The 22,057-nt window shown below is 55.2% G+C and overlaps 1 protein-coding gene across 1 annotated transcript; it reads right to left on the reverse strand.

The window, feature by feature from the left end:
- Positions 1 to 18,762: 18,762 nt before the first annotated feature.
- Positions 18,763 to 20,352, reverse strand: ANKRD34A (ankyrin repeat domain 34A). Its single transcript, XM_074981231.1, has one exon. The coding sequence runs from the start codon at positions 20,350 to 20,352 to the stop codon at positions 18,763 to 18,765; it is 1,590 nt and encodes a 529-aa protein (XP_074837332.1).
- Positions 20,353 to 22,057: the final 1,705 nt, after the last annotated feature.

Below are 22,057 nucleotides of genomic sequence, written 5' to 3' on the forward strand. Positions count from 1 at the left end.
GGTGCACCAGAACAGGCTTGGAGATCTGGCGTTTGTTTCCAGATAGCTCTGAATGGACCAGACAAGGGTGAGTTAGTTAGCTACTGTTTTCCCATCTGCCCCAAGGGGGCAAAAGGCAGGACCAGTCCCCAAAGCCAATCTGATCAGGCTCTCTGCAGAGGGTGCTAACCCCAGGGACCAGTTTACATCCCTAGTCTGACCCACTGGAGCCAATGCTCCCATTGGCTGACAGGTACCAGTCAGGGCGGGAGCACACCTTGGCAGGGCTATGTGGGACACTGAGCTTTGAGCAGGAACCAGCCCTCTGGGACTGATGCTAGAAGGGGCTGGTGGTGACTTGGGTGAGGTGGGAACTTGTGTGATCCCTGATAATTTTGCATTTATTTTTGCAGGGCCTCCCTTATCTCAGGGGCGGTGATAAATAGGGTCAGTGCGAGCCGGCTGGCATCAGTTCCCATTATGCTCCAGCTGTTGCTGGCTCATTAATGACTTACTGCCGTGTGAGCAAATGGGGTTGTGGGGGTTTTATTCCCCTGGTTAACTTGCACCTGTTTCCTACTGTCCTGCAGCAGTCCCATGTGCGTGCCTCAGTTTCCCTAGGCATAGCATCAGTGCATAGTGGCGAGGGGAGTTTTGGTTTGATGACTTCTGACATGTACCCAATGACCCTCCAGGCCTTTTGTAACCTGGCAACCAGATGACACCTTTTCCCCCTGGGAAACAGGACAAAGGCGGGAGGAGGGGCTGGACTGGTTTGAATTGGAACTGGGCAGTTGGGGAGTGGGGCAGTCGGCTGACTTGAGAGGGAGGAAGGAGGGCCAGGGCCCTGGCTTGGAGACCCCCTTTGGGCCCCTCTCCCCAGGATGGATTGTACTGTTGGTTTCTGGGTTCTCGGCTGACAAGTCTGTTCTACGCAGTGTCTCTGTCGCCTAATAACCCTTCTGTTCTCCCTACTGAGTGAGAGTCACATCTGACTGTGGATGGGGCAGGGCTCAGTGACACCCCCCACTCCATGACATGCTCTCTGCTGGAGACCTTCAGTAGGTCCAACACAGCACCCCTAAAATTCTCACTCTGTGCCCCTCCACCTCTCCCCAGGCCTCCCAGCAGCACCTCAATATCCCATGCTCCACCCACTGCTCCCTGGCTGCCAGCAGCAACCCACATCCCATGCCCCAGCAATGGGCAGCAACAGAGCAAGACGTAACACGTGGGAAAGGTGCACACCCGGACTGAGAATCAGCCAACCCGGGCCTGCACTAGCCATGCGCACAGTGGCATCAGGCACGGCTGGTTCAGGGGGCTCACAGCCTGCCTCCCCCAGAGCCGGGAGAGCTGCAGCAGGGTGGATCAGAGCCCACAGGGACTGCCTGTCCCGGCAGATCCCAAGCCAGATCCCGGTACAGGGTCTGTGCATGCCAGCCTGATTCCACGCCCATCCCTGTTCACCTGCTCCAGCTACTCACCCTGACTTGTCCCCGTCACTTTATTTTTAGCTCAGTGGCTGGGAGGATTTGCTGGCAGCTGATTTATTAAATGTTGGCAGGGAAGAATAACTTGGAGTCAGTGATAAGAGGTAGGCGGCGGGAGCTGTTGCCAGCAGCTCGGACAAGGGAATGCAGCTGCCCGCCAGGGCCATGGCACGGAGACTGTGATATCGTCGGGGGGGGGCGTCCCTGTGGAATCCCCTGAGAGTTAGAGCCAGCACCTAGGGCATGCGTCAGGGGATGGGGGATACTGGGGCAGAGCTGATGTGAGGGAGGGAATGGAGTGTGTTTCTGATGCCACGATGCCCCCAGCCTGGAAAATCTAGCTGGGCAGCTCCCATCCTCCTAGGGAACTATGTGACCACCAAAACCCTGCCCATGGTGGGGCTCCAGCCTGGGTTGCTGTGTGCAGAGGGGGGTGATAGACTGCTTGGCATTTCACCTCCCCTGTTTTCTCTGCCAGTAACCTCCCTTAAATGTATCACCATCAAACTGGTGCAGTGAAACAGCTGGGGGCAGGTACCTGAGAAGAGCACTTTGCTCTCCAGCCCTGCTGAGGTCAGCTCCGCCTCCTACTGTTAAAATGCTGCAGCTACAGTGTGAGGGCATCTCGGATGGATCTCAAATGGCCAACAGGAGCCTGTGGTCACAGCTGCAGTTGTGGGGCCTGGAAACTGTGCAAAGGAAGCGAGTGGGTGGGGATCATAGTAACAGCCCCAAGCTCTTTCTTGGTCTTTCTGGATCTCAAAGCACTTGACAAAGGAGGTCAGGATTATTACCCCCCTTTTGCACATTGAGGAAACTGAGGCACGGGGCAGTGAAATGACTTGCCTAAGGTTGCCCACCAGGCCAGTGGCACAGCTGGGAATAAAGCCCCGTCTCCCCAGTCTGGTGTCCTATCTGCTAGGTACACGGCCCCACAGGGTGAACCAGTCCCCACCCACCTCCTCAGCTTGTACCTTGCAGGCACGCAGACAGACTGGGTCTGCCTGACTGCACCGGTTTGACTAAGGTTGTTCCTGAAACCTGAGTCAAATTGGCACAGGCCTCAGCCTGGCTGCCGTTATTTCAAACCAACAGTCGCTTATTTCAGTTTAGCCCCTGCTGGAGGTGTCTGATACTCACGGCCCAGCGGCCATCTACAGCCTGAGCATTTTCACAATCAGGTCCGGGAGTCCCTGCAGCCAGGGATGTGTGTATCTGTTCCCCGTCCCACAATCCCCTCCTCCCATAAGTCACCTCTGCTGTGCCAGGCCCTCCGATAATCCTTGAGGCCACAGGAATTCTCAGGCTATGTAGCAAAAGTGCTCAGACTGTAGAGAGCCCATGTGCCTGTCCCTCAGCCAACTGTAGCTAACCCCTTTACCATCCTAGCCCTGGGCCTGCTCTGCCGTTGTCCTGCTCTGAACTTACCTGTCATGGCAGAGGTGTGGTAATTGGGCATAGTCGGCTGCTGCGTGGTGCCCTACCTGCAGAAGGGGCCAGGAGGAACAGACGGTCCCAGTTCCATAGTTAGGGAGCAAGGGCTTGCTTTGCCATGGCCCTGCACCTCCTGCAGTGTTTTACACACATGTCCAACAGGCTGGAAATGCAGTTCCTGGCGTGGTGGGGACAGCAGCATTTTTACCCTCACCTTGCACTAGTGCAAACAGCTGCATTGTGACACTAGAGTTGGCCTCTAGGCCTGAAATTTCTACTGACCTTGGGTAAATCACTTCCCCCCTTGGTGCCTCAGTTTCTCTATCTCTATAGCCAGCAAGCTCTCGCGGACAGGTGCTGCCTCACATGCTGTGTATGTACAGCACCTCACGCCTTGGTTTGAGGGCTGTAGGAGCCAGTCCAATACAAATAAGAGCAAGCATGGGCTTCAAACCAATCGCAAAATTGTCTGCAACTTCCTTTGGTTCTTGGCGTTGGCCTGAGCAGCAGAGCCCAACAGAGCTGTTGAGTATTTGAACTCTGCAGGGTGTTTGGGGCTGGTTTTATTTTTCTAATAACATGGTGCATTTTTTGACTCCTTCGGCTGGGGAGGAGAACACGACAGCTGGCAAAGCTCGACGCCCTCAGCACCGGACAAAGGTCTCCTCCAGCCTCTGCCTTGCCATGAACCTCCCGATGCGTTCCAGAGTGGGGGGCCCTGGGCACTGCACCTCTGGGAGCTTCTCATCCAAGCCAGAGGGGAAGGGGAAGGGGAAGGGGAAGGAGAGCTGAGGATTAGAACAAGGGGGACTGGGCATCAGGACTCCTGGGTTCTCTGCGTAGCCCTAGGAGGGAGTAGGTCCCCCTGCCCCACTCTCTCCTGAGTCACAGCCCCTTTGGTGTGGAGGGGAGCCCGATTCCTCACTTCTGGCACTGGGAATAAGGGCAGCAGGCAGCTGGAGGTGAGGATGTGCCCTCAGTTCCCTCCTCTGCTGGGGCAGCAGGTGCCAGCTGCAAAGAAAGGGAGTTATTAAGCGGCAAGGTGGCCAGCGAGCTGCAGAGGGAGATGGGCCATTTAACCCCTTCCCCTCCAGCAGCTTCACTGCCCCCCAGCCTCTCCCCGCACCGTTCACATCTGGCCCTGCGAGTCTCACCTGCTGGAGGACCCCGCTCAGGCACAGCAAGGCTAAGCCAAACTCAGCCACGCCCCCCCCATCACAACCCTGCCCCCTCCCCTGCTGTGCCCATCTGTTCTAGACAGGGCAGGGGAGGGGTCAGATTAGGGGATCTTCATAGGCCCATCTGGCCTTGGAATTGCTACTTCTAGGAATCGTTTAACCCCGTCCCGTCTCCTGCCCCCAGGAATGACGGGCTGGGTCAGCACAGAGAACAAGGGGGTCTTGGCTGGAAAGGTCTCTGCCCCCCAGCCCCAGAGGCGTCCCTGCACCTCCCCGCCCCGTCCCACACTAACCCACAGTCCCCGAGCTGGTCAGCTCTCAGCTGCCATCACGGCCGTTTCCCAAGGGACGAGTTTCTGCGCAGCTCCTCACAACAGCCTGACTGGGGGAGTCGGCCCTGGCCTGGCCTGGCCTGGCGGCATTTCACTGGGTGTAAATGAAGACGCAGGGTGAGCCCAAGGGGCTCAGTCCCCATGGCCAAGTCCTGGTCCAGTTGGGAAAGTACCAGCATGTTGGGGGCTCTGATGGGGACACCAGGCCTCAGCCTAGGAGATCTGACCCTCAGTTTCACCCCAGTATCCCTAGTTCTCCCCACACGGCCCTGCTTCCACTCCCAGCTCCCTCCACCCTGACACTCTCTCACTCTCTGCATCTTGGAATCCCTCCTTAGAAATCGACCTTTCCAATCCAACGTGCTGCTTGTCTCTAACCGCTCCCGCCTCCGGCGCCCAAACACCTGCTCCTGTTTCCCCCGGCTGGGAGAACACTGCCTGGCGGTGCCTCCTTCATTCCCCCACTCCCTCCGTCCTGCGCGGTTGGATCTTCCCTTACCATCCCTGGGTGTTCGCCGGCTCTGCAACCCAGCACGGCTGCTGCAGAAAGAGCTTTCCTGCGCTCCTTGGCTTCCTCCCAGCGCTGCACCCTGGCTCCGTGGCACAGCCCTCCACAGCAAGGCTGGATCGCGGGTCCCCGGGTCCCGCGATGCTCCGGTGGCTAATTTCCCAGCCCTCCAGACGCACTCCTCGTGCTCCTGGAGGTCACTGCAGTGCCGGATTGCCTTCTGCTGCCTTCTGTGGCTGCCTTATCCCGCCCCTCCTCCACCTTCACCTCTCCCTGCTATTTAAAGGTGCACCGTTCCCCAGCTGGTGACGCGTCACGCACCCAGCTGCACGAGGCAGAAGGTGTTATTCCTGGGAGAGGCCATCCGAGCAGCAGGAGCTGGCTCAGTCGAGGCAGAGCCAGATGGATGGAAGCTTCAGGGTCCGGCCCCACTCTGGAAAGCCGACGTGAAGTCCTGTGGCCCCGTATAGCCTAACTGATTTTTTGGAGCATAAGCTTTCGTTATTTTTGTGGATACAGACTAACACGGCTACCCCTCTGATACGCTCAGAAGTGGAGCTTAGGGTGTTTTTACTGACAGGCTGGCTGGGCTCTGTGCAGTTTGGACATACTTCATGGCTCCAGGAGTTTGGAGCTCAAGGGAGTACTCCACCACCAGTCACGCTAATAAGAATTCCCAGTTTGACCCACTGTGTCAGAGCCTGATGCAAGAAGCAGCCAGGTGGATAGTTACAGGGCAACCATCCCTCAGATAGTGACTTATAAATGAGAAGGAGTTTGGCAAGGCTTTGGATCCATCTAGGGCAGGCGTGTCCAACCCACGGCTCACGGGCCGCGTGTGGCCCTGGACAGCAAGTAATGCGGCCCCACAAGATCGTAAACTTTTAACATTATTACTATGTGATTTATATACATTAACTATATTATATATTTTATATGCGGTCCAAGACAATTCCTCTTCACTCAATGCGGCCCAGGCAAGCCAAAAGGTTGGACACCCATGATCTAGGGCATGAACTAACTTCTAGTGCAGGGGAGTGCAAAGTGGGGGGCAGGTCCCCTTGGGGTGGCATGACATTTCCTAAGGGGCAGGGCCCAGTATGATTGGCTGCTGGGTCTCAGGCTCATCCATCTCATTAGAAGTGTTGAAACAGGTGACTGGTTTTATGGCTGCATATTCACATTTATATACAGATCAATAAAGATTTTATATTCTACACACTTATTTCCTTACACATGCTGAAAGGTTGGGTTTTTTTGTTTTTTTATATGACCATAACGGAAATTTCCATTGATTTGGATTCCATTAGACAGCTTGCCCCCCTCCCTCCACTAATTGCAGGGACGAAAAGTGGGGGCCTGACTTAAAAAGGGGGAACGAGCAGTGCTGTGTAGGGGACTCCCTGAGCTGGGCTGGGAGGGTGGCGGGGGAATCTTGGCCAGGAGAGAAGGGATTGGGCAAAGCTCTGCCTGGGGAGCTGAGGGCTGTGAAGCAGCAGATGAGGTGGCAGGTAGCAGGGTGAGTGGCATTGGCAGAGCTGGAGGCTGGCCAGGAGCTCAGGAGTGGCATCCAGGCCTGCTTGGGACTGCGAGGCATATGGGTTTGCCAGTCACCTGGGCCGGAGCAGCCATCCCCTGGGAATGCTGAATCCACCACTGGCAGCAGGGCCAGATTTACAGCTTGTGGGCCCCTGGACTCAGCATCCCCCACAGCTGACCAGGGGCTACTGTTGCTGGTGGGGGAAGATGGTCAGGGCTTGTGGGGTAGAGGGGCTCATAGCTCCTGCCCCAGGGGATCACTGGGACTCAGGACTCTAGGCTTGGTGGCTGGGGGGAGGGGGGACGGGACTATGACTTAGGTCTTCGTCCCTGCAAAAAGGGGGTGAAATTTGCCCACCTTCCCACACTACAGGAAAGTGCTAACGTTGATATATTGACCTTCCATGGTTCATTATTGAAAACCTGCCCCAAATAAGTGGGGGCTAGCCCAGCAGCCCACCCCCAATCTCCAGACCAGGCAGAACTGAACCCCTGGATCCAAGCAGCCGCCCCCAATGTGGGGACACGCCAATCTCTGTCATCACGACGGATTTTTGTGTGATGGCATAGGCCTGTGAGTGGATTTCTCCCCCACCCCGGCCCCAGCCAGCTTAGAGCAGGGCAGAGCCAGCATCCGGGCATCAGACACCATGGGAACGCTCTGAGCCCCCTGAGCCCCAAGGGAACACGTTAGCTCAGTGTTTCCCAAGTGGCGTTCTACGAAAGGACCCCCGGGATTCTGCACAGTGAAAATAAGGGTTCCACCGTCAGGGGCCGGCAACCTGCAGCTCCGGAGCTGCATGCGGCTCCGGACGGTGCCACTGCTGACTCCTCTGTGGCTCCCTGCCCTGCCACCGCTGGAGCAGTGGAAATAAATTGACTTGGTTTAGCGGCCGGCAAGACGGCGGGAGGGATCCGGCCATTAAACCAACGGAATTTCGATCTGTTCCTTCAGCGGCGGCAGGGCAGGGATCTGCAGAGCCCCTCGCTCGTGGAGTAGCCCATGCGCGCAAGGGGGCGGGGCAAGGGGAGCCAGACGGGGCCTGTGTTCCTGCATCCTCGCCGTTCATTGGCTGCGGCTGGCCTCTCGCGTTGCCATAGGGCGGCCAATGAAATCGGGCCCTCAGGACTAGAGTTGGAGGAGCAGCGGTGTCTGAGGTCAGTTCGTCTGCCATGTTGGGTGAGGTAATGGGAGGAGCTAATGGGCGGAGTTTGTTCAGGCGGGTTAGGCTGCAGGCCTCTTAGGGTGGCTGGGTTAGTCCTGGGGGCTGGTTTGGGGCTGAGGGGGGTTAAGCCTGGGAACGTGGGGGTTGGGCTGGGGGAGGGTTAGGCCTGGGGATATGGGGGTTGGGTTGAGGGGGGGTTAAGCCTGAGAATGTGGGGGTTGGGCTGAGGGGGTTAAGCCTGGGGATGTGGGGGTTGAGCTGAAGGGGGGTTAAGCCTGGGGATGTGGGGGTTGAGCTGAAGGGGGGTTAAGCCTGGGGATGTGGGGGTTGGGCTGAGCAGGGGTTAAGCCACATATAAAACTGTTATTAGGGGTTCTGCAAAATTATTTCACGTTTAAGAGGCTTCTGTGGCCAAATGCACTAGCCAGTAATGTCCTTTCTGCAGCTGCCCAGCTGTTGTTTGTGGCCACGTCTGGTGGAGTTGCTCACAGAGGAGGGCCGGTGGGTGCACCGTGGAGGGGGAGAATTAGAGACGCAAACAATAGGACTATACTGAAACCAGGCCTGGTCTGCAGGATGCAGAAACCTCCGTCAGAGCCAGGAGGTGGCATTGTGACTCAGGCAGAGGGCTGATGCTGGAGACGGCAGCTCAGGGATTTATGGACAGGCAGTGATAGGAGGGGTGAGGAAGGAGGATTTCAGTCATGATACATGGGTGTGTTTGTCTCCCCGTTCCCATCCAGAGCCTTTCCTGTTAATGCAACGAGCCAGTCAGGGCTTCCTATTGGAGCCCCAAATGGCCAATACCAACTGATACTGCCATTTGTGCAGTGTTACCCAGTCAATGGGCTTTGCAGACGCTGAAATGCAGCCACCTCTGGGGTGGCACGCTGCAGCTTGCTTAACTGCTGTCCAACAACACTGCCCAGGGATCATGCACCCAGTGCTGAAATACAGCTGCCTCTGGGGTGGAACACATCAGCTGCTTAACAACATGCACAAGGTGTGAATGTAGGGCAGAAAATGAGGATGAACCCCGCCTGTGGGTGAAACAGCAGGAGAGGTTTTGGGAAGCTGAATGCAATTATTCAAGCTGGAATCCAGATAGGGCACCAGGGCTTCCTAATAACTAGGGCAACCATATATCCCTGTCTGGGATACAGGGGGACAGGCAGCTCCTCTGGACTCCACCAAGCCCTGAGGAGCCAAGAAGGAGGCAGGAGCCACCAGCCCTCCCCAAGAGCACTGGGGAAGCAGCAGCCACCAGCCTGCCCCAGGAAAGTGGTCGGGATGTGCAGCTGCCCACATTCCCCACTTCTCTGAGGCTTGGGGAAGTGACTCCCGCCGGCAGCTGTGCCAATACTCGGTCCCAGATCATAAATCCCTTTCTTCCCCCAAACTCCATCTCACAGACCACACCCTCCCTTGGACCTCACTCCCCTATCCCAGGCTCCCTTCTGCACCCAGCCGCCATCCCAGACCCCACACCATGAATCAAAACCTAGGATTGGCACATGCCTGAACTAGACACAGGTGAGGAGAAATAGCCTCAGAGGGATCAACCTGTTAGTCTGCAGTGGCAGAAATAACAAGCAGTCCTGTAGCACCTAAAAGACTAACCAGTTCAGTAAGTAATGAGATTGCACAGGTAAGGTGAATCTGAGGAAGTGGGCCTGGCCTGGCCTTTTTGTGGGGCACGTGATTCTCCTGGTCCAATCCAGACTCTGTAACCGCCCACGCCCCCCCTTGTGATGTCAGCTGCCGCCCACATAGTCTGGGCGGGGCTGGAGTGAGGGGCACTGCAGAAGGGCTGGGGCAGGTGACGGGCAGTGGGGGGAGTCTATGGGGCAGGTGATGAGTAGGGCAACCATATCTCCCTGTCCCAAATATAGGACCAGGAGATATGGCAGGGAGGGGTGGCTCCTCCCTGCTCTACCAAGCCCCAGGGATCTGGAAAGGAGGCAGCAGCCACTGGCCCACCCCAGGAGCCCCGGGGAAGCAGCAGCCATTGGCCTGCCCCAGGGAAGTGGCAGGGATGCGGCAGCCACCCAGGGTCCCCTGTGGCTCGGGGAAGTGACTCCCCCTGTGCAGCTGCTGGTGGAAAAGGTCAGCGGGGAGGGCCCAAATACGGGACAATTCGTCTCTTTTAAAAAATAAGTAGTGATGCCAAAGAAGGGATGGATGGTCACCCTAGTGGTAACTTCCCACGCAGGAACCAGTGCTTGGGGTTTAGTAATGTCAGATGATCCCAGCCTGAGGTTTGTGCCTCAGTCTAGCCCCGGCACTCAGGCTGGCACATGTTTCAGGTGGCCCCTGTGATCTCCGTTTACGTGTAGACCAGGCCTAGCTCCACACCAGAGGGTTGGGGCTGGACCTAAAGCAGGGGTCTCAGACTCAACTTACTTTAGGGACAGTGCCAGTCCTCAAATCTTCCTCACTGGCCAAGGGACACATCCCCTGACAGAGCCCCGGGGGTGGAGCTAGGGGTCTCCATGTGTCCCCCTCTATGTGAACCCCAGCCTCACCTGCCACCTCTGGGTAACTAACCACCCTGGGGGTGATAGTGCAGCAGGGCTAGAGCTGGTTCCAGCTGCTAGCTCTGCACTTCCATTAGCACAGCTCTTTAGCCCTGGGGGAGGTGTGAGTGGAGCCGGTCTCGGCCATAGGACAGTTTGGGGCAGTTGCACAGGCCCCATGCTTTGGGGGGGCCCCTGTGTCAGCTGCCCCAACCATCCTATGAATGGGATGGTCCCCCACACTCAGGGTTGCCCACAGGGCCCAGGGCAGGCTGGGGCCAGCAGCAGGGGTTGGGCCCACCTGGTAATCCCTGAGGCCATGTCCTTCAGGGCAGGGGGCTTGAGAGAAGGGGTGCATTTGGGCGGGGGAGAGGGAGGAGCATGGACAGGAGTAGGCAGGGAGCAGGAGCTGCAGGGACTGGGTTTGGGAGCAGGGTGCAGACACTGCTGCCAGGGCCACAGGGGCCCATGGGGCCTTGGTGGGGAGCTGACTAGACCATAGAAGGCCTGTGGGTTGTGAGTTTGTGACCCCTGAACAGATGAGAGCACCCCAAATCCTGTAGCATCCCGGAGCTCCCAACCAATGCCGAGACAGACAGCCGCTGCCTAGCAGAGCCAATGAGGCTGAACAGGGGAAGGGAGACAGCTAACCCTGGATTTCCCATCTCTAGCCTTTCCCTCTTCTTCATGCTCCACATGAGCGGCGTGAGCCAAGACCAGACAGGAAAGCACGCTCCTCGGCCACTTGCTAGTGTGGGAGAAGCAGGACAAAGAGACTGGCTCAGTAATCAGGACACAGGATGCGGGTGGGAGGACAGGAGGTGACGGCACCATGCCAAAGTGTGTTGTGCATTAAGGAGCAGCTTCTCAGGCCTGGATGAGGCAAAGGAGGCACTGCTCCATCTATATCTCATATTGCAGGTCGTCTGCCAAGAGCAGAGACTTTTCAGGGCGGGCTGGAGCTGGGTGGCTGGGGAGTTTGTTTTTTGAGGCACTGCACCTTTATGTTGCCTAGAGTTCTGCTAGGAAGACTCGCCCTGGGTTGCTGCAGCATGTTGCAGAAGAGATGCACACACTGTGCTCTCCCCTAATGCAGATGTTTGGAGGCGTAGTACACAGGCATCCCATGTCTGGCTGTGCTAGGGCCTAAGTTGGACACTTGCCTGGGTTAGGCAGGATCTACTTCTTATCTCCATGCCTACAGCTACATACAATAGGCCAAGGGCAATTTAAACCTGCCTCTGACACACTGGCTGTTGGCCACTGCCGGAGGCAGGGACTCAGGCCTGGATGCACCAGTGATGGGACTCTGGTGTGGCAGGCAGGGAGATGCTTGAATTGAGAGAGCAGTGCTCTGAACCAGCTCAGCAAGAAAGAGGATACAGGACTAGATGGACTGGTTGGCTGAGCCAGCACAGGGAGGAGATGGAGGTCTAAGGCTTGGCTGGGCTTGATTTGGTGCAGTGGTAGGAGGGATACAGGAATAGATGGACCAATCATCTTATCTGACATCAGGAGGATGGAGGAGGACACTGGTGGACCAGTGACATTTTCTGGTATGGCTGATCCTATGCAGCCAGTGCACTACGATGCCTGGAGCTGAAATCAAAGACTTTCTGTTCCAGTACCAGGCCACCGGATGGCAGAAGAAACCCATATGCATGAACAAAAAAGCAGTCATGTAGCACTTTCAAGACTAACAGAATAATTTATTAGGTGATGAACTTTCATGGGTGAGACCCACCAGGAAAACTCATCACCTAAGAAATTATTCTGTTAGTCTTCAAAGCGCTACATGACTGCTTTTTTGTTCTGATAGAATACAGACTAACACGGCTATCTGCCTGTCACTATTCCATATGCATGAAGATGCAGACGAGAGCCAGACTGAACTAACATGACTTTCATTCAAACCTACGTAAAGACCAGGAGATCCTCGATACACCCAGTTGGGAGAGCAGCAGGGGCAGGCTGGAATTATTTACCCCAACTGAGTTCTTCTCTGTTCTGACACTCTTCCCACTGGCCACCCTCTGGTAGGGACAGGAGCACCTTGCCAGCAGAAAGGTAGAGCTCCACAGCAAGGGTGTGGGCTGGGGAGGGAGGGATCGGACGCTGCCCAAGGCAGAAAAAGCAAGTGGCCTTGTCAATGCAAGTCTCACCACCTTTTGGGGGAGGCGGGGAGGGGATGGTGACCACTAATAAGCACAACATGCTTCAGCTCAGGGTGTTTACCCCTTCATCCCCTCGCTAACTAAACTGGGGAGGGTCTTGTGTTCTAGCGCACAGCTGGTAGGTGGTCATGCCTTAACTTCTGACTCCTGCAGCTGGGTAAGGGTCACTAGCCTGATGGTGCAGGTGGGGAAACTGAGGCACAGAGCACAGCTCTTGTAAGCTGAGCCAGCAGCCGAACCAGGCCTTTTGATACCCAGTCCCCTATTCTAACTACTAGATAACATTCCCCTTGTGGCTTTGGGATGACAACTTTTGTATCCTGTGCTCTAACCATTAGACAGCATTCCCTCTTGGGATGGGGAGGTGGACCCAAGAGCTGCCCCATGCTCGTGCATGCCACGTGCATTACCAGTGACATGGAGGAAGTGGTTTTTCCTAAGGGCTCCCAGACCACAAGGCCCCTGAAGCTCCTATGCAAGTTCTGTACAGAGGAGTTGCTTCCCTCAGCCCCGAAATGCACAGCTGCACAAGGGCTGGTACTCATGAGCTAGCCGCTGGAGCTTGTCACCTGTATTCCCTCCATTGGTCACTGACTTCCCCTTTGCTTCCTACCCTAAACGTCTGTGCAGTGTTGCTGCCATGCTCCTCCCCAGACCTGGCAGCATGTCAGTCCTCATCAGTGTGCAAATAGGTTTGTGCTCCGGCAGGATGAAATGGAAAATCATTTGAATCCGCTGAGGCACCAGATGCTGCATTATTTCCTATTGTCCGTTGTGTGTTCTACCAGGAGCTCCGGTGTGGCGTGGAGCATGGGTCTGCGGAGATAATAACCCCATGTATCCTGGGAGAGGGGGCTTTCCAAGTCACTTAGGTGACTGGGAATTAGGTGCCTACCCAGGAATGTCTGGAATTTTCACAGTGGAGTGATGCATTTGTTTGGAGACACTGAGTCCAAGGCTGCTTGGATCTGAATCTTTTGGCTCAGCAATAAAGAGGAGAGAGACTGTGTACATAGGCAGTGGTCTGTCTCCAGACAGCAATTGCCTGTCTGGGGCTGCTATGGCCCCTGAAAGCAGCCACTGGGGAATGGATTCTCAGCCTGGTCAATTTCTCTGGCAGTCCCCAGCGCTTGGAGGGAATGAGTGAGGTGCCCACCCCAGCGGTGCTCGAAGCTAGGCCTGGGCTGCCTGATTGGATTCTTTGGCTAGCTCTGTACATCTGTGCCTTCCCTCACCGTGGTGTCTGGGCAGCTGCAGAGCTGAGCTTGCGTTCAGCAACATCACTCATGCTGCAGCTTCCCTCCTCACTTGTGCCACAAGGGGGATTACACTAGGGATTTAACAAGGCTTTCATGGCTCCTGCTCTCGCCACTGAGCTGAAAAACAAAGAGTCCTACCTCCACATTGCCTGCTCTAACCACTAGACAACACTTCTTCCTTGGATTGGAAATGGACTTCAGGAGTCCTGACTCCCGGCCCTCTGCGATGGATAGGCAAAGGGGAGCAGAAGCCCCAGGAGGACATGAAGGTGGAGGGAGACTCCCTGAATGGAGCTGGGATAGGGCTCTTGTATGCACACCTGGGAATCAGGAGGTCTAGTGAACTGAGTTACACACCCGGCCTGTGGCCTGTGAGGACCTGGTCACTGCAAACACAACCAGGACTTTCCCATCCTTCCCACACCGCTATGTGCAGATCCTAGCTCGTTGGGTCTATGACTCCCCATCACCATAGCAGCTGGGCAGCTGCAGAACCAAGCTCATGCTCCCACGAGGGAAGGGTGTAGTGGGGAAGGGATTGAGAACCTCTACGCTAGAGCCTAGATTGTGAGGTAGGACACAGGCCAGAGACACAGCAGGGAATGGGCTGAAACTGATCTGATTGTGTGGCAACGTGCAGAGAACTCTTGGCTGGCCACACTAGTTCAGATGCCATCTGATGGTCAGGAATGGTCCCCTCTGGCTAATACATACAGCGATAAAGCCACCCCGGATGTTGTTTTAGTCAAACATCCCCTGGTTTGCTGGGTATTGATTTAGTGAAGTCCATAGGGAAAAGCCACATGGTTTCCACCAGACTGCTACAGTCTGGGGAAATGAGCTAAGAAACAGGCCAAGTTGGGACCCATTTCTGCTTTGTTATGTACAACTGATTTAAAGCAAACCATTCCCTGCAGTTGCCTTTAATACACTCTGGGGCAGGAGATTGGAGGAATAACATTCTCTCTCTTTCTCTCCCCAGCTACCTCTCCCTCAGTCTCTCTCTCTCTCTCTCTCTTGCGCACGCACACACACACACACACACACACACACACACACACAGAGAAACCCATTCCTTTTGTGCGCATTTTTTGTTCACATACACCAGCAGTACTCAGAGATCTGCAAGCTGCAATCGAGTCTTTAATATGTCCCCTGCAGCTTCGGCATGATTTCATTATTAACCGGTCAGGATGTTTTTACTATGCTATTAACTGGTTGTAGTCAAAATAAATAATTGTAGTTAAATAGTAGTTAAAATAAAATAATACTTGATGGGTCGTTTTGCTGTGCAAATAAAAGGTATGTATATAGTCAATGGAACAATGATTTCTCACTACTGTGGCTGTGCTGGGTAATATTAGTCACTCATCTGGCTCCTAAGCAGGGTTCGTGCTATTTTTTTCCATCCAGGAGCGGAATAAATGTTATGTGCACTGAGGCATTTGGGGATGTGCACCACCCATAGAAACGCAGGTTGCTGCCTGTGGGCATTCTGCTAATCAGCTGGGCGGTGCCTGAAAGTCTCCTGAGTGGCCACCCAAGCCCTCAGCTTACAGGGGACACTGCTTCTGTGGTCTGAGTATGACTGAGCTAGAACTTACTAAGTAAAAGCTATAAGACAGCAGCTAGCTAAAAAACTACCACCCAACGGTTTGTGCATTTGGCCAGCAGGGGGCAGCAATGTGCTTGCACCACTCCAGGCACGTGGAGAGGGGTGTGACAATGGCTAGGGGACCATGGGGCAGGCTTGTTTAAGGATCCTTACTTGCTGAAGGGTTCATAAGGTGTGTTTGGTTATTGATTCATCAGTGGCTCTGTTCAGGCCTGCTAGAAAAGCATGTGCATTACCTGTGTGACAGCTGCCATTTTGGCCCATGTCAAGGGTTGAGAACCAGGACTTGCAGAGTCCAAAGCAGGCGCAGCTACAGTGTGCGCTAAAGGCGACATCTGGTTGATTATAGTGATGGAGATTTCCCACCCTTTTTTTTTTCTCTTGTGGGACCAACTCCTGAAATCTCAAACTTTTTTCCCTTTTTTTCCCCCAAACCCAAAGCCCTCCCCGCCGCAACTCCCCAAATCTTTGTGGTTGTGATTTTGTTTTGGCAAATTTGAAGCATTTCATTTGCACGTTGACCTTTTCAACGTGAAACCCACAAATGAAGTGGCACTTCTAAAAGGAAAGTCATTTTCAGCTGGAAAATGGAAACGCAGCCAGGGCGTCATTTCCCTCATGCTTTCGTTTCCATGTTTTTCAAAGAAAAAGTCAGTTAAATCGACAGTTTTCTGCTGGATGTTGCGGGTTTGACAAATTGGTGCTTTCTGATGGAAAATCGGTTTGTGGGAGATGTCCTGCCTATCTCCATTCTTCAGCTGAGGCTGGGGCAGGGCACTCACTGGCAGCTTATATCCACGCTACATATACTGCAGACAGATGGGCCCAAAACAGTTTTGATGCCATTTGGAAACTCAACGTGAATTTGATTCCAGATTTCACAGCCGAGCTCTATCCATCCAACCTGCCCACTAGAACCCCCAGATCCAACTCCCATAACTGTCCCAGTTGCAGACCTGAAACTGAACTTGCATGCTGTACATTCTCTGACATACACATGCAGAGAGGCCATTTGTCCTTGCTGAGGACGGATCTACGTATCTGCAGCAAATGAGCCCTAAATCCTGTAACAAAAGGATCCCCAGCACATCGACAGATACACTGAAATAATACGGCTTCTTCTAAATTACGTATGTCAGCTAATGCAAACAGCATGGGATAAAGCATGCTAGCTACTCTGCTGGCTGATTTAATCAGACACCGCCCTTATAATTGTAAACCCAAATTCTCAGCTGATGTCAGTCAAGAGAGACAATGGTTTACAGAAGCCAAGAACGTGGCCTTTCATTTTCAGCGTGCTGCAGAATTTTGTATCAGGAAAGGTATAAGTGCTTACTAGGCACAATTGGGAAAGGGGGTGTGTGGGGGATGGGAGCATGGTAGCAGCTGAAGTAGGGGCAGTTGGGAACTTCTGATATCTGGGGCTTAAATTTAGAATTGTGAGAGATGCAAATTACAGCATTTCTGCTAAAATCAGCTGTGAACTAGATAACAATGGTGTTGTCTGTTTGGTCATCAGTAGGTTTCAGAGTCAACATCCACCTGGGATATGTTCCCTTGCTAAGTGTGCTCTTTGTAGGTTGTGTAAAGACTTGCTCAGGCCACATTGGATCACATACGTGCCAATCCGGGAAGGCTGGCTTGATTGCCACAAGGGCTAGAAGCACATTTCTGCCAACAGCTGGGGGACCATGAGGTCTGCAGAGCAGAGCATTAGACAGAGCCTTGAATGTAGTCTCCTTGTGCTTATTGGGACACCTGTGCAAATGCAAACTCCCTTAGTTAACTCAGACTTCGCAGCATCGCTCAGGAATGTGCAGGGAAACCTGAGCATTCTGCAGCTTCCTACCCTGGTACGTAGAGGGCCAGATCTTCCCATTGGGAGTCGGGCACCTAAACACCTGGGAGGACCGGGGCTTAAGGCCTTATCTGCAATGGGGTTTGTTTGCACCACTGCAGCTGAGCTAGGGCATGTCTCTGGCACAGATAATACAGGGCTGTTCCGCAGGGTCCACAAAGCTGAGCACCCCCTGCTGGATAAGCTGGGTAGCCCATGCTGGTATGCCAGGTTTACACTAAGGGTTGGCATCAGACATCTAGCTTTGGAAAGGACCAATGCCTATTCACACTGACTCAGTCCTCTCCCTCCCCTGAAATGGTTTCTCTTCTGCCTCCATGACGCTTTGCTTAATTCTTCACCCTGTGCTTAGAAGGTTTAGTTCAACCCTCCCACCCCCATTTGGTGGTGACTTCTTGTGCATTACCACTCATATTGCTTAGTCAACAGATGCAGCTCTGCCAGAGACCGAATGCAAAATAAATAACAAATCGGACATAGCATTGCTATAGCGCCTCCGATCCGGGGATCTCCAAGCACTTTACAGACGCAGGTCGGTTTCATTAACCCCCATTTGACAGGTGGGGGAACTGAGGCACGGAGGGGGAGACTGGTCCAAAATCACTCAGCAAATCAGTGGTGGGGACAGGCATAGAACCCAAGAGTCCTTAGAGCCAAGTCCTCTGACCATTAGACAGCACTCCCCCTTGCAGAGCCAGGGACAGACCCCCGTGCCTAAATTGGCTCCGTTTTTGATTGCTCCCCTCTGAGATGCTCATAGAGGCCTGATTTCCAGTGGGTGAGTGCTCAGCACAGTCTGAAGAACAGGTGCTTTGGTTTGGGTGTCCCAAATCACTAGGCCTTTATGAAAAATTGCCTCAGGTCTCCTTTTCCTTCACCCACCAGGCAATGCTGCCCAACCCTGGAAGCAGAGAGCGAACCCAGGAGTCCCGATGGAGTTCATACTAATCAATAGGATATTGCAGAGAGCAGCAAGTAGGTGCAAGGCCACCAGGGCGGATCTGCCTCTGCAACTGCCATCATCTCAGGCTGCAGACCTGTGCAAACTGAGCAGGGCTGCTTTCAACTGCAAACCAGGATCAGGCCCAAACCCCTGCCAGAAATCAGGGGAGGCTCCTGATGGCCACGCACCTGGTCTCGAATCCAAGTTGCACCTTCGGTTCCTTCTTCAGCCTTGGCTTCTCCAGCCTGCCCCAGGAGGACCCGGAGGACTGAGATGCACGTAGCTCCCTTCTGGATTCCCAACTGAGGTGGGAGCAGATGCCAGATGCCGCCATTGGTCCATCCCGAGTGCAGGCCATGTTTCTCACAGGGCTCAGGGTGCTCTGTGGCCATGTGGTGCAGCCGTGGGCAATAAAACCTGGAGGAGTTCCACTGCCACGCTGTGGCCTCGGGGCCCCCACCAAAAGGACACGGTACCATATAGAAGTTGGTCGCACGGTGGTGACATGGCCCAGTTGGGCCCCAGCCCCAGAGTGCTCCGGTTCTGGTCCAATTCCCTGGATTTTGGGCATGGCCTATTGCTCGGATAAACACACAGCAGGGCGGGGGATACACAGCGACCCAGAAACAATGGGCTCGCCACTCATCAGAGGCGGGAGAAATGGGACCAGAGGGTCTCCATCTCCCCCACCAGGAGCGGTGAATGGGATGGGGAGAGAATAAATCAAGGACAACTCTTCTCCTCTACTTTGGGAGGGCTCCTATCCCTTTAACTGGCTGGGTCACCCTGGGCTAACAGGTTCTGGAAATTGACCAGCTGCTTGATCTGTTCCGTTTGCATCGAGTGCCTCCGGAGCAACTTCTTCTTCGCCTTGGGGGAGCTGGGGGCCACAGGGATGAGTCCCCGGTGCACAGGCGAGGGGGGCCGGCCGTTGGCCCGGATGTCAGGGATGGGAGGGTGGGGGTTGATGTTGAGTGGGGGCAGGAAGCCGGGCCGGGTGTGGGCAATGTGATCCAGGAGCAGGGTCCCCGATCCCCTCCTCTCCAGAAGCCCCGGGGAGCGGCGGCGCCCAGTGATGGGGGACACGGCGCTGGGGATGCTCTCCAGGGACTCCCGGGAGGAGCTGGCTGGCAGGCTCAGCGGAGAGGCATTGTATTTCCTCCTCTCCAGGGAGATGCGGCCCGAATCGGGGGAGCCGGGGATGGAGTCCGGGCAGAGGTATGCATCCGACTCACAGTGCTCCATGCGGGTCAGCTTATGGTGCGCTGCGCCCCGCAGGCTGGGCACCGGAGCCACCCCGCTCTCCTGGGCCTCGGGCGCCGTGTGGCGCCGCGACAGAGGCTGGTGGAGGTGGCTGAAATAAACCTTCTCGGCCCAGGGTGCCTCCGGTGCTGGTGCCTCCTCCCCAGCACCTGGGGGGGTGGCCAGCTTGAACCCGGAGGGCTCCTGGCCCTCAATGCTGTGTCTGCGTGACAAGAAGGGCCTCTGGGTGATGCTCAAGCCATTCATCTCAGCTGTGAGCCTCTCCTCCGGCGTCCGGGCCTTCTCCACGTGGGAGGCAGCCAAGGCAGAAGGCGCCACCAGCCCCCATGGCTCTGAGTTGAGCCTCTTGAGTTGCCTGGGCCGGCCCTTGGGTGGCAAGGCTGGTGGTGGCTGCTCCAAGGAGCTATCGACCTGCAGCCCCTTGGCAGGAGGCGGTGGGGGGCAGCTCAGCCGGGTAGCCATGGTGAAGTTGAAAACGTCCCTCTCCTCCTCCTTCTCGCTGGCCCCGGGCGACTGGGTGGTCTTAAGGTCAATGTCAGAGGGTGACATGCACAGGGCGGGTGACTTCTCCTCCAGCCCCGGGGAGGGGGGCGAGTTTAAGTACTGCTTGGTCTTCTTGGTGCCCGAGGGGGATGTGTCGGTGGTGATGATAATCACCTCCTTGCCCTTGGCCTTGCAGGCGTCCAGCAGCACCTGCAAGGTCTCTCGGTCGCCCCGGTTGATGGCGTACACCAGGGCCGATGCCCCGGCATAGTCCCTGGCACTGGGGTCGGCCCCGTGCTCCAGCAGGACTGACGCCACCGAGGGCCCAGCCCGGTCGGCGCAGGCGTGCATCAGGGCTGTCTTGCCTGTCTTGTCGGGAATATTAGGATCGGCGCCGTTCTCCAGTAGGTAGCGTACCATGCGGGGCTTGTTGGTGGGGTCATCGTAGTGGGCCAGGCAGGCAGCGATCAGTGGCGTCTCGCCCTGGGCGTTGCCCTCGTTGATGTAGGCTCCGCCTTCCAGCAGCAGGCGGGTGAGGCGAAATTTGCCTTGCCACACGGCCTTCAGCAGGGCGTTCCCCTCTGCGTGCGGCATGGTGGCTGGCTCGCTCATCACCAGGTGGCGTCCGGGGCCAAGTGGTCTCGTGCGGCAAAGCCAGTGTACCGGCACATGGCACAAGCACAGCGCCTCCCTGGACAGAGAGAGAGAGAGAGAACATCATGAAATGCAGCCAGCTCTGGGGTGCAACATGGCAGCTGTTTAAAAGGCACAGCAACTCTCCATGGGACTGATGCACTCAGCACTGAAATGCAGACTGCCCTGAGGCGGAACCTGACAGCTGTTTTAACAGCCACACAGCAACGCTGCGGACTCACACAACCACTACTGACCCACAGCCAGCTCTTGTGGTCAGCTGCTTAATAGCCCACAGCCCTGCTGCAAGAAGCTCTTTCTCCTGAAATGCAGCCAGCTCTGGGGTGGAACATGGTGGTTGCTTAACAGCTGCTGAACCATACTGCACAGAGTACACTCACCCAGTACTGAAATGCAGCCAGTTCTGGGGTTCAGCATGGCTGCTGCTTAAAAGGCACAGCAAGACTCTACAGGAATTACTCCCCTGTATTGAAATGCAGCCTACCCTGGGGCGGAACACAGCAGCTGTTTAATAGCCACACAGCAACACTGCACAGGGATCACTCACCCAACACTTAAGTGCAGCCACTTCTGGTGAAGGAAGGCAGCCATTTAATGGTGTACAGCAAGGCTGCACCACAGTTTAGTTCCGGAAGTGAAGATGCCAACAGGAAAAGGCAGGCAGGCAGGCAGGATTTCCTCGTTCATATTGAAAGTGGACCTGGCTAAGAAGTGCCTTGGGATTTTTAAGGCCTTTGCAGGGCAGGCCCTTGGTTTTACCCCTCTCTCTCTCTGCAGATGTCACCCAGCACTGCTCTGTGAAATCGGCCCAGTGCTGAAGTGGGGCATCTGGCAGCAGTGTGGTTTGCAGGCTGCCTCCTTCCATTTACCACTGCAGTGCTACTCAGATTTCCCAGAGAACAAAGGCCAAAACCAGTGGGAATTCTGCCACGCTTACCACAGGAAAAAACACCTTCACCCTAAAGATGGGGCAGCAATAGCACAATCCAGACAAGAGCGAGCCCTAGCTTATCTCACTGGCAGGTCTCAAAGGAGCTGAGGATCATTACCCCTCATTTTACAGAGGAGGAAACTGAGGCACAGGGTATTACCCAAGGCCACCCAGCAAAGCTGGGAATGGAATCCAGGTTCTCCTGAGTCACCTTGCATTCACAGCCCATGGGACAGCTTTGGGGCACTGCCCTGCTCAGCTATAGCTAAATGCCCTGTCTATTGATTCGAACCAGAACCCAGGCAGACCCTCTCTAGGGGTGCTAGTTAATTGCCCACTGGTAGATTTGAACCTGGGACCCCTGAAGCTTAGTACAGGCGCCTCTGTAGTTAGAGCAAAAAACCAGATGGTGCCCAGGTTAGGCTGTAGAGGATGCTCCTTCTCTGTGAAGTGGTCAAGGTGCCACTGCATGGGAGAGTTAACCACACATAGGTGTGTGGGTTATACTATGTTACTTCTTCCCATAATGCACAGCCCATCTGTGGAACTCACTGCCAGTAGATCCTGCAAAGGGCCAAGCTACCAAGGGAAAGATGCATCTTTAGCTCTCAGCCAAAATAGTCAGGGATTCAACCTACTTCACGTTCTAATTGCTATAAACTCAGGGTGGCCAACAGGGGATGGGTCACCTCCTGATTCCCTGTTCTGTTCATTTTCTGATGCACCCGGCAT

Source organism: Carettochelys insculpta, chromosome 30 (assembly GCF_033958435.1).
Source record: "Carettochelys insculpta isolate YL-2023 chromosome 30, ASM3395843v1, whole genome shotgun sequence".
NCBI classification, from domain to species: Eukaryota; Metazoa; Chordata; order Testudines; family Carettochelyidae; genus Carettochelys; species Carettochelys insculpta.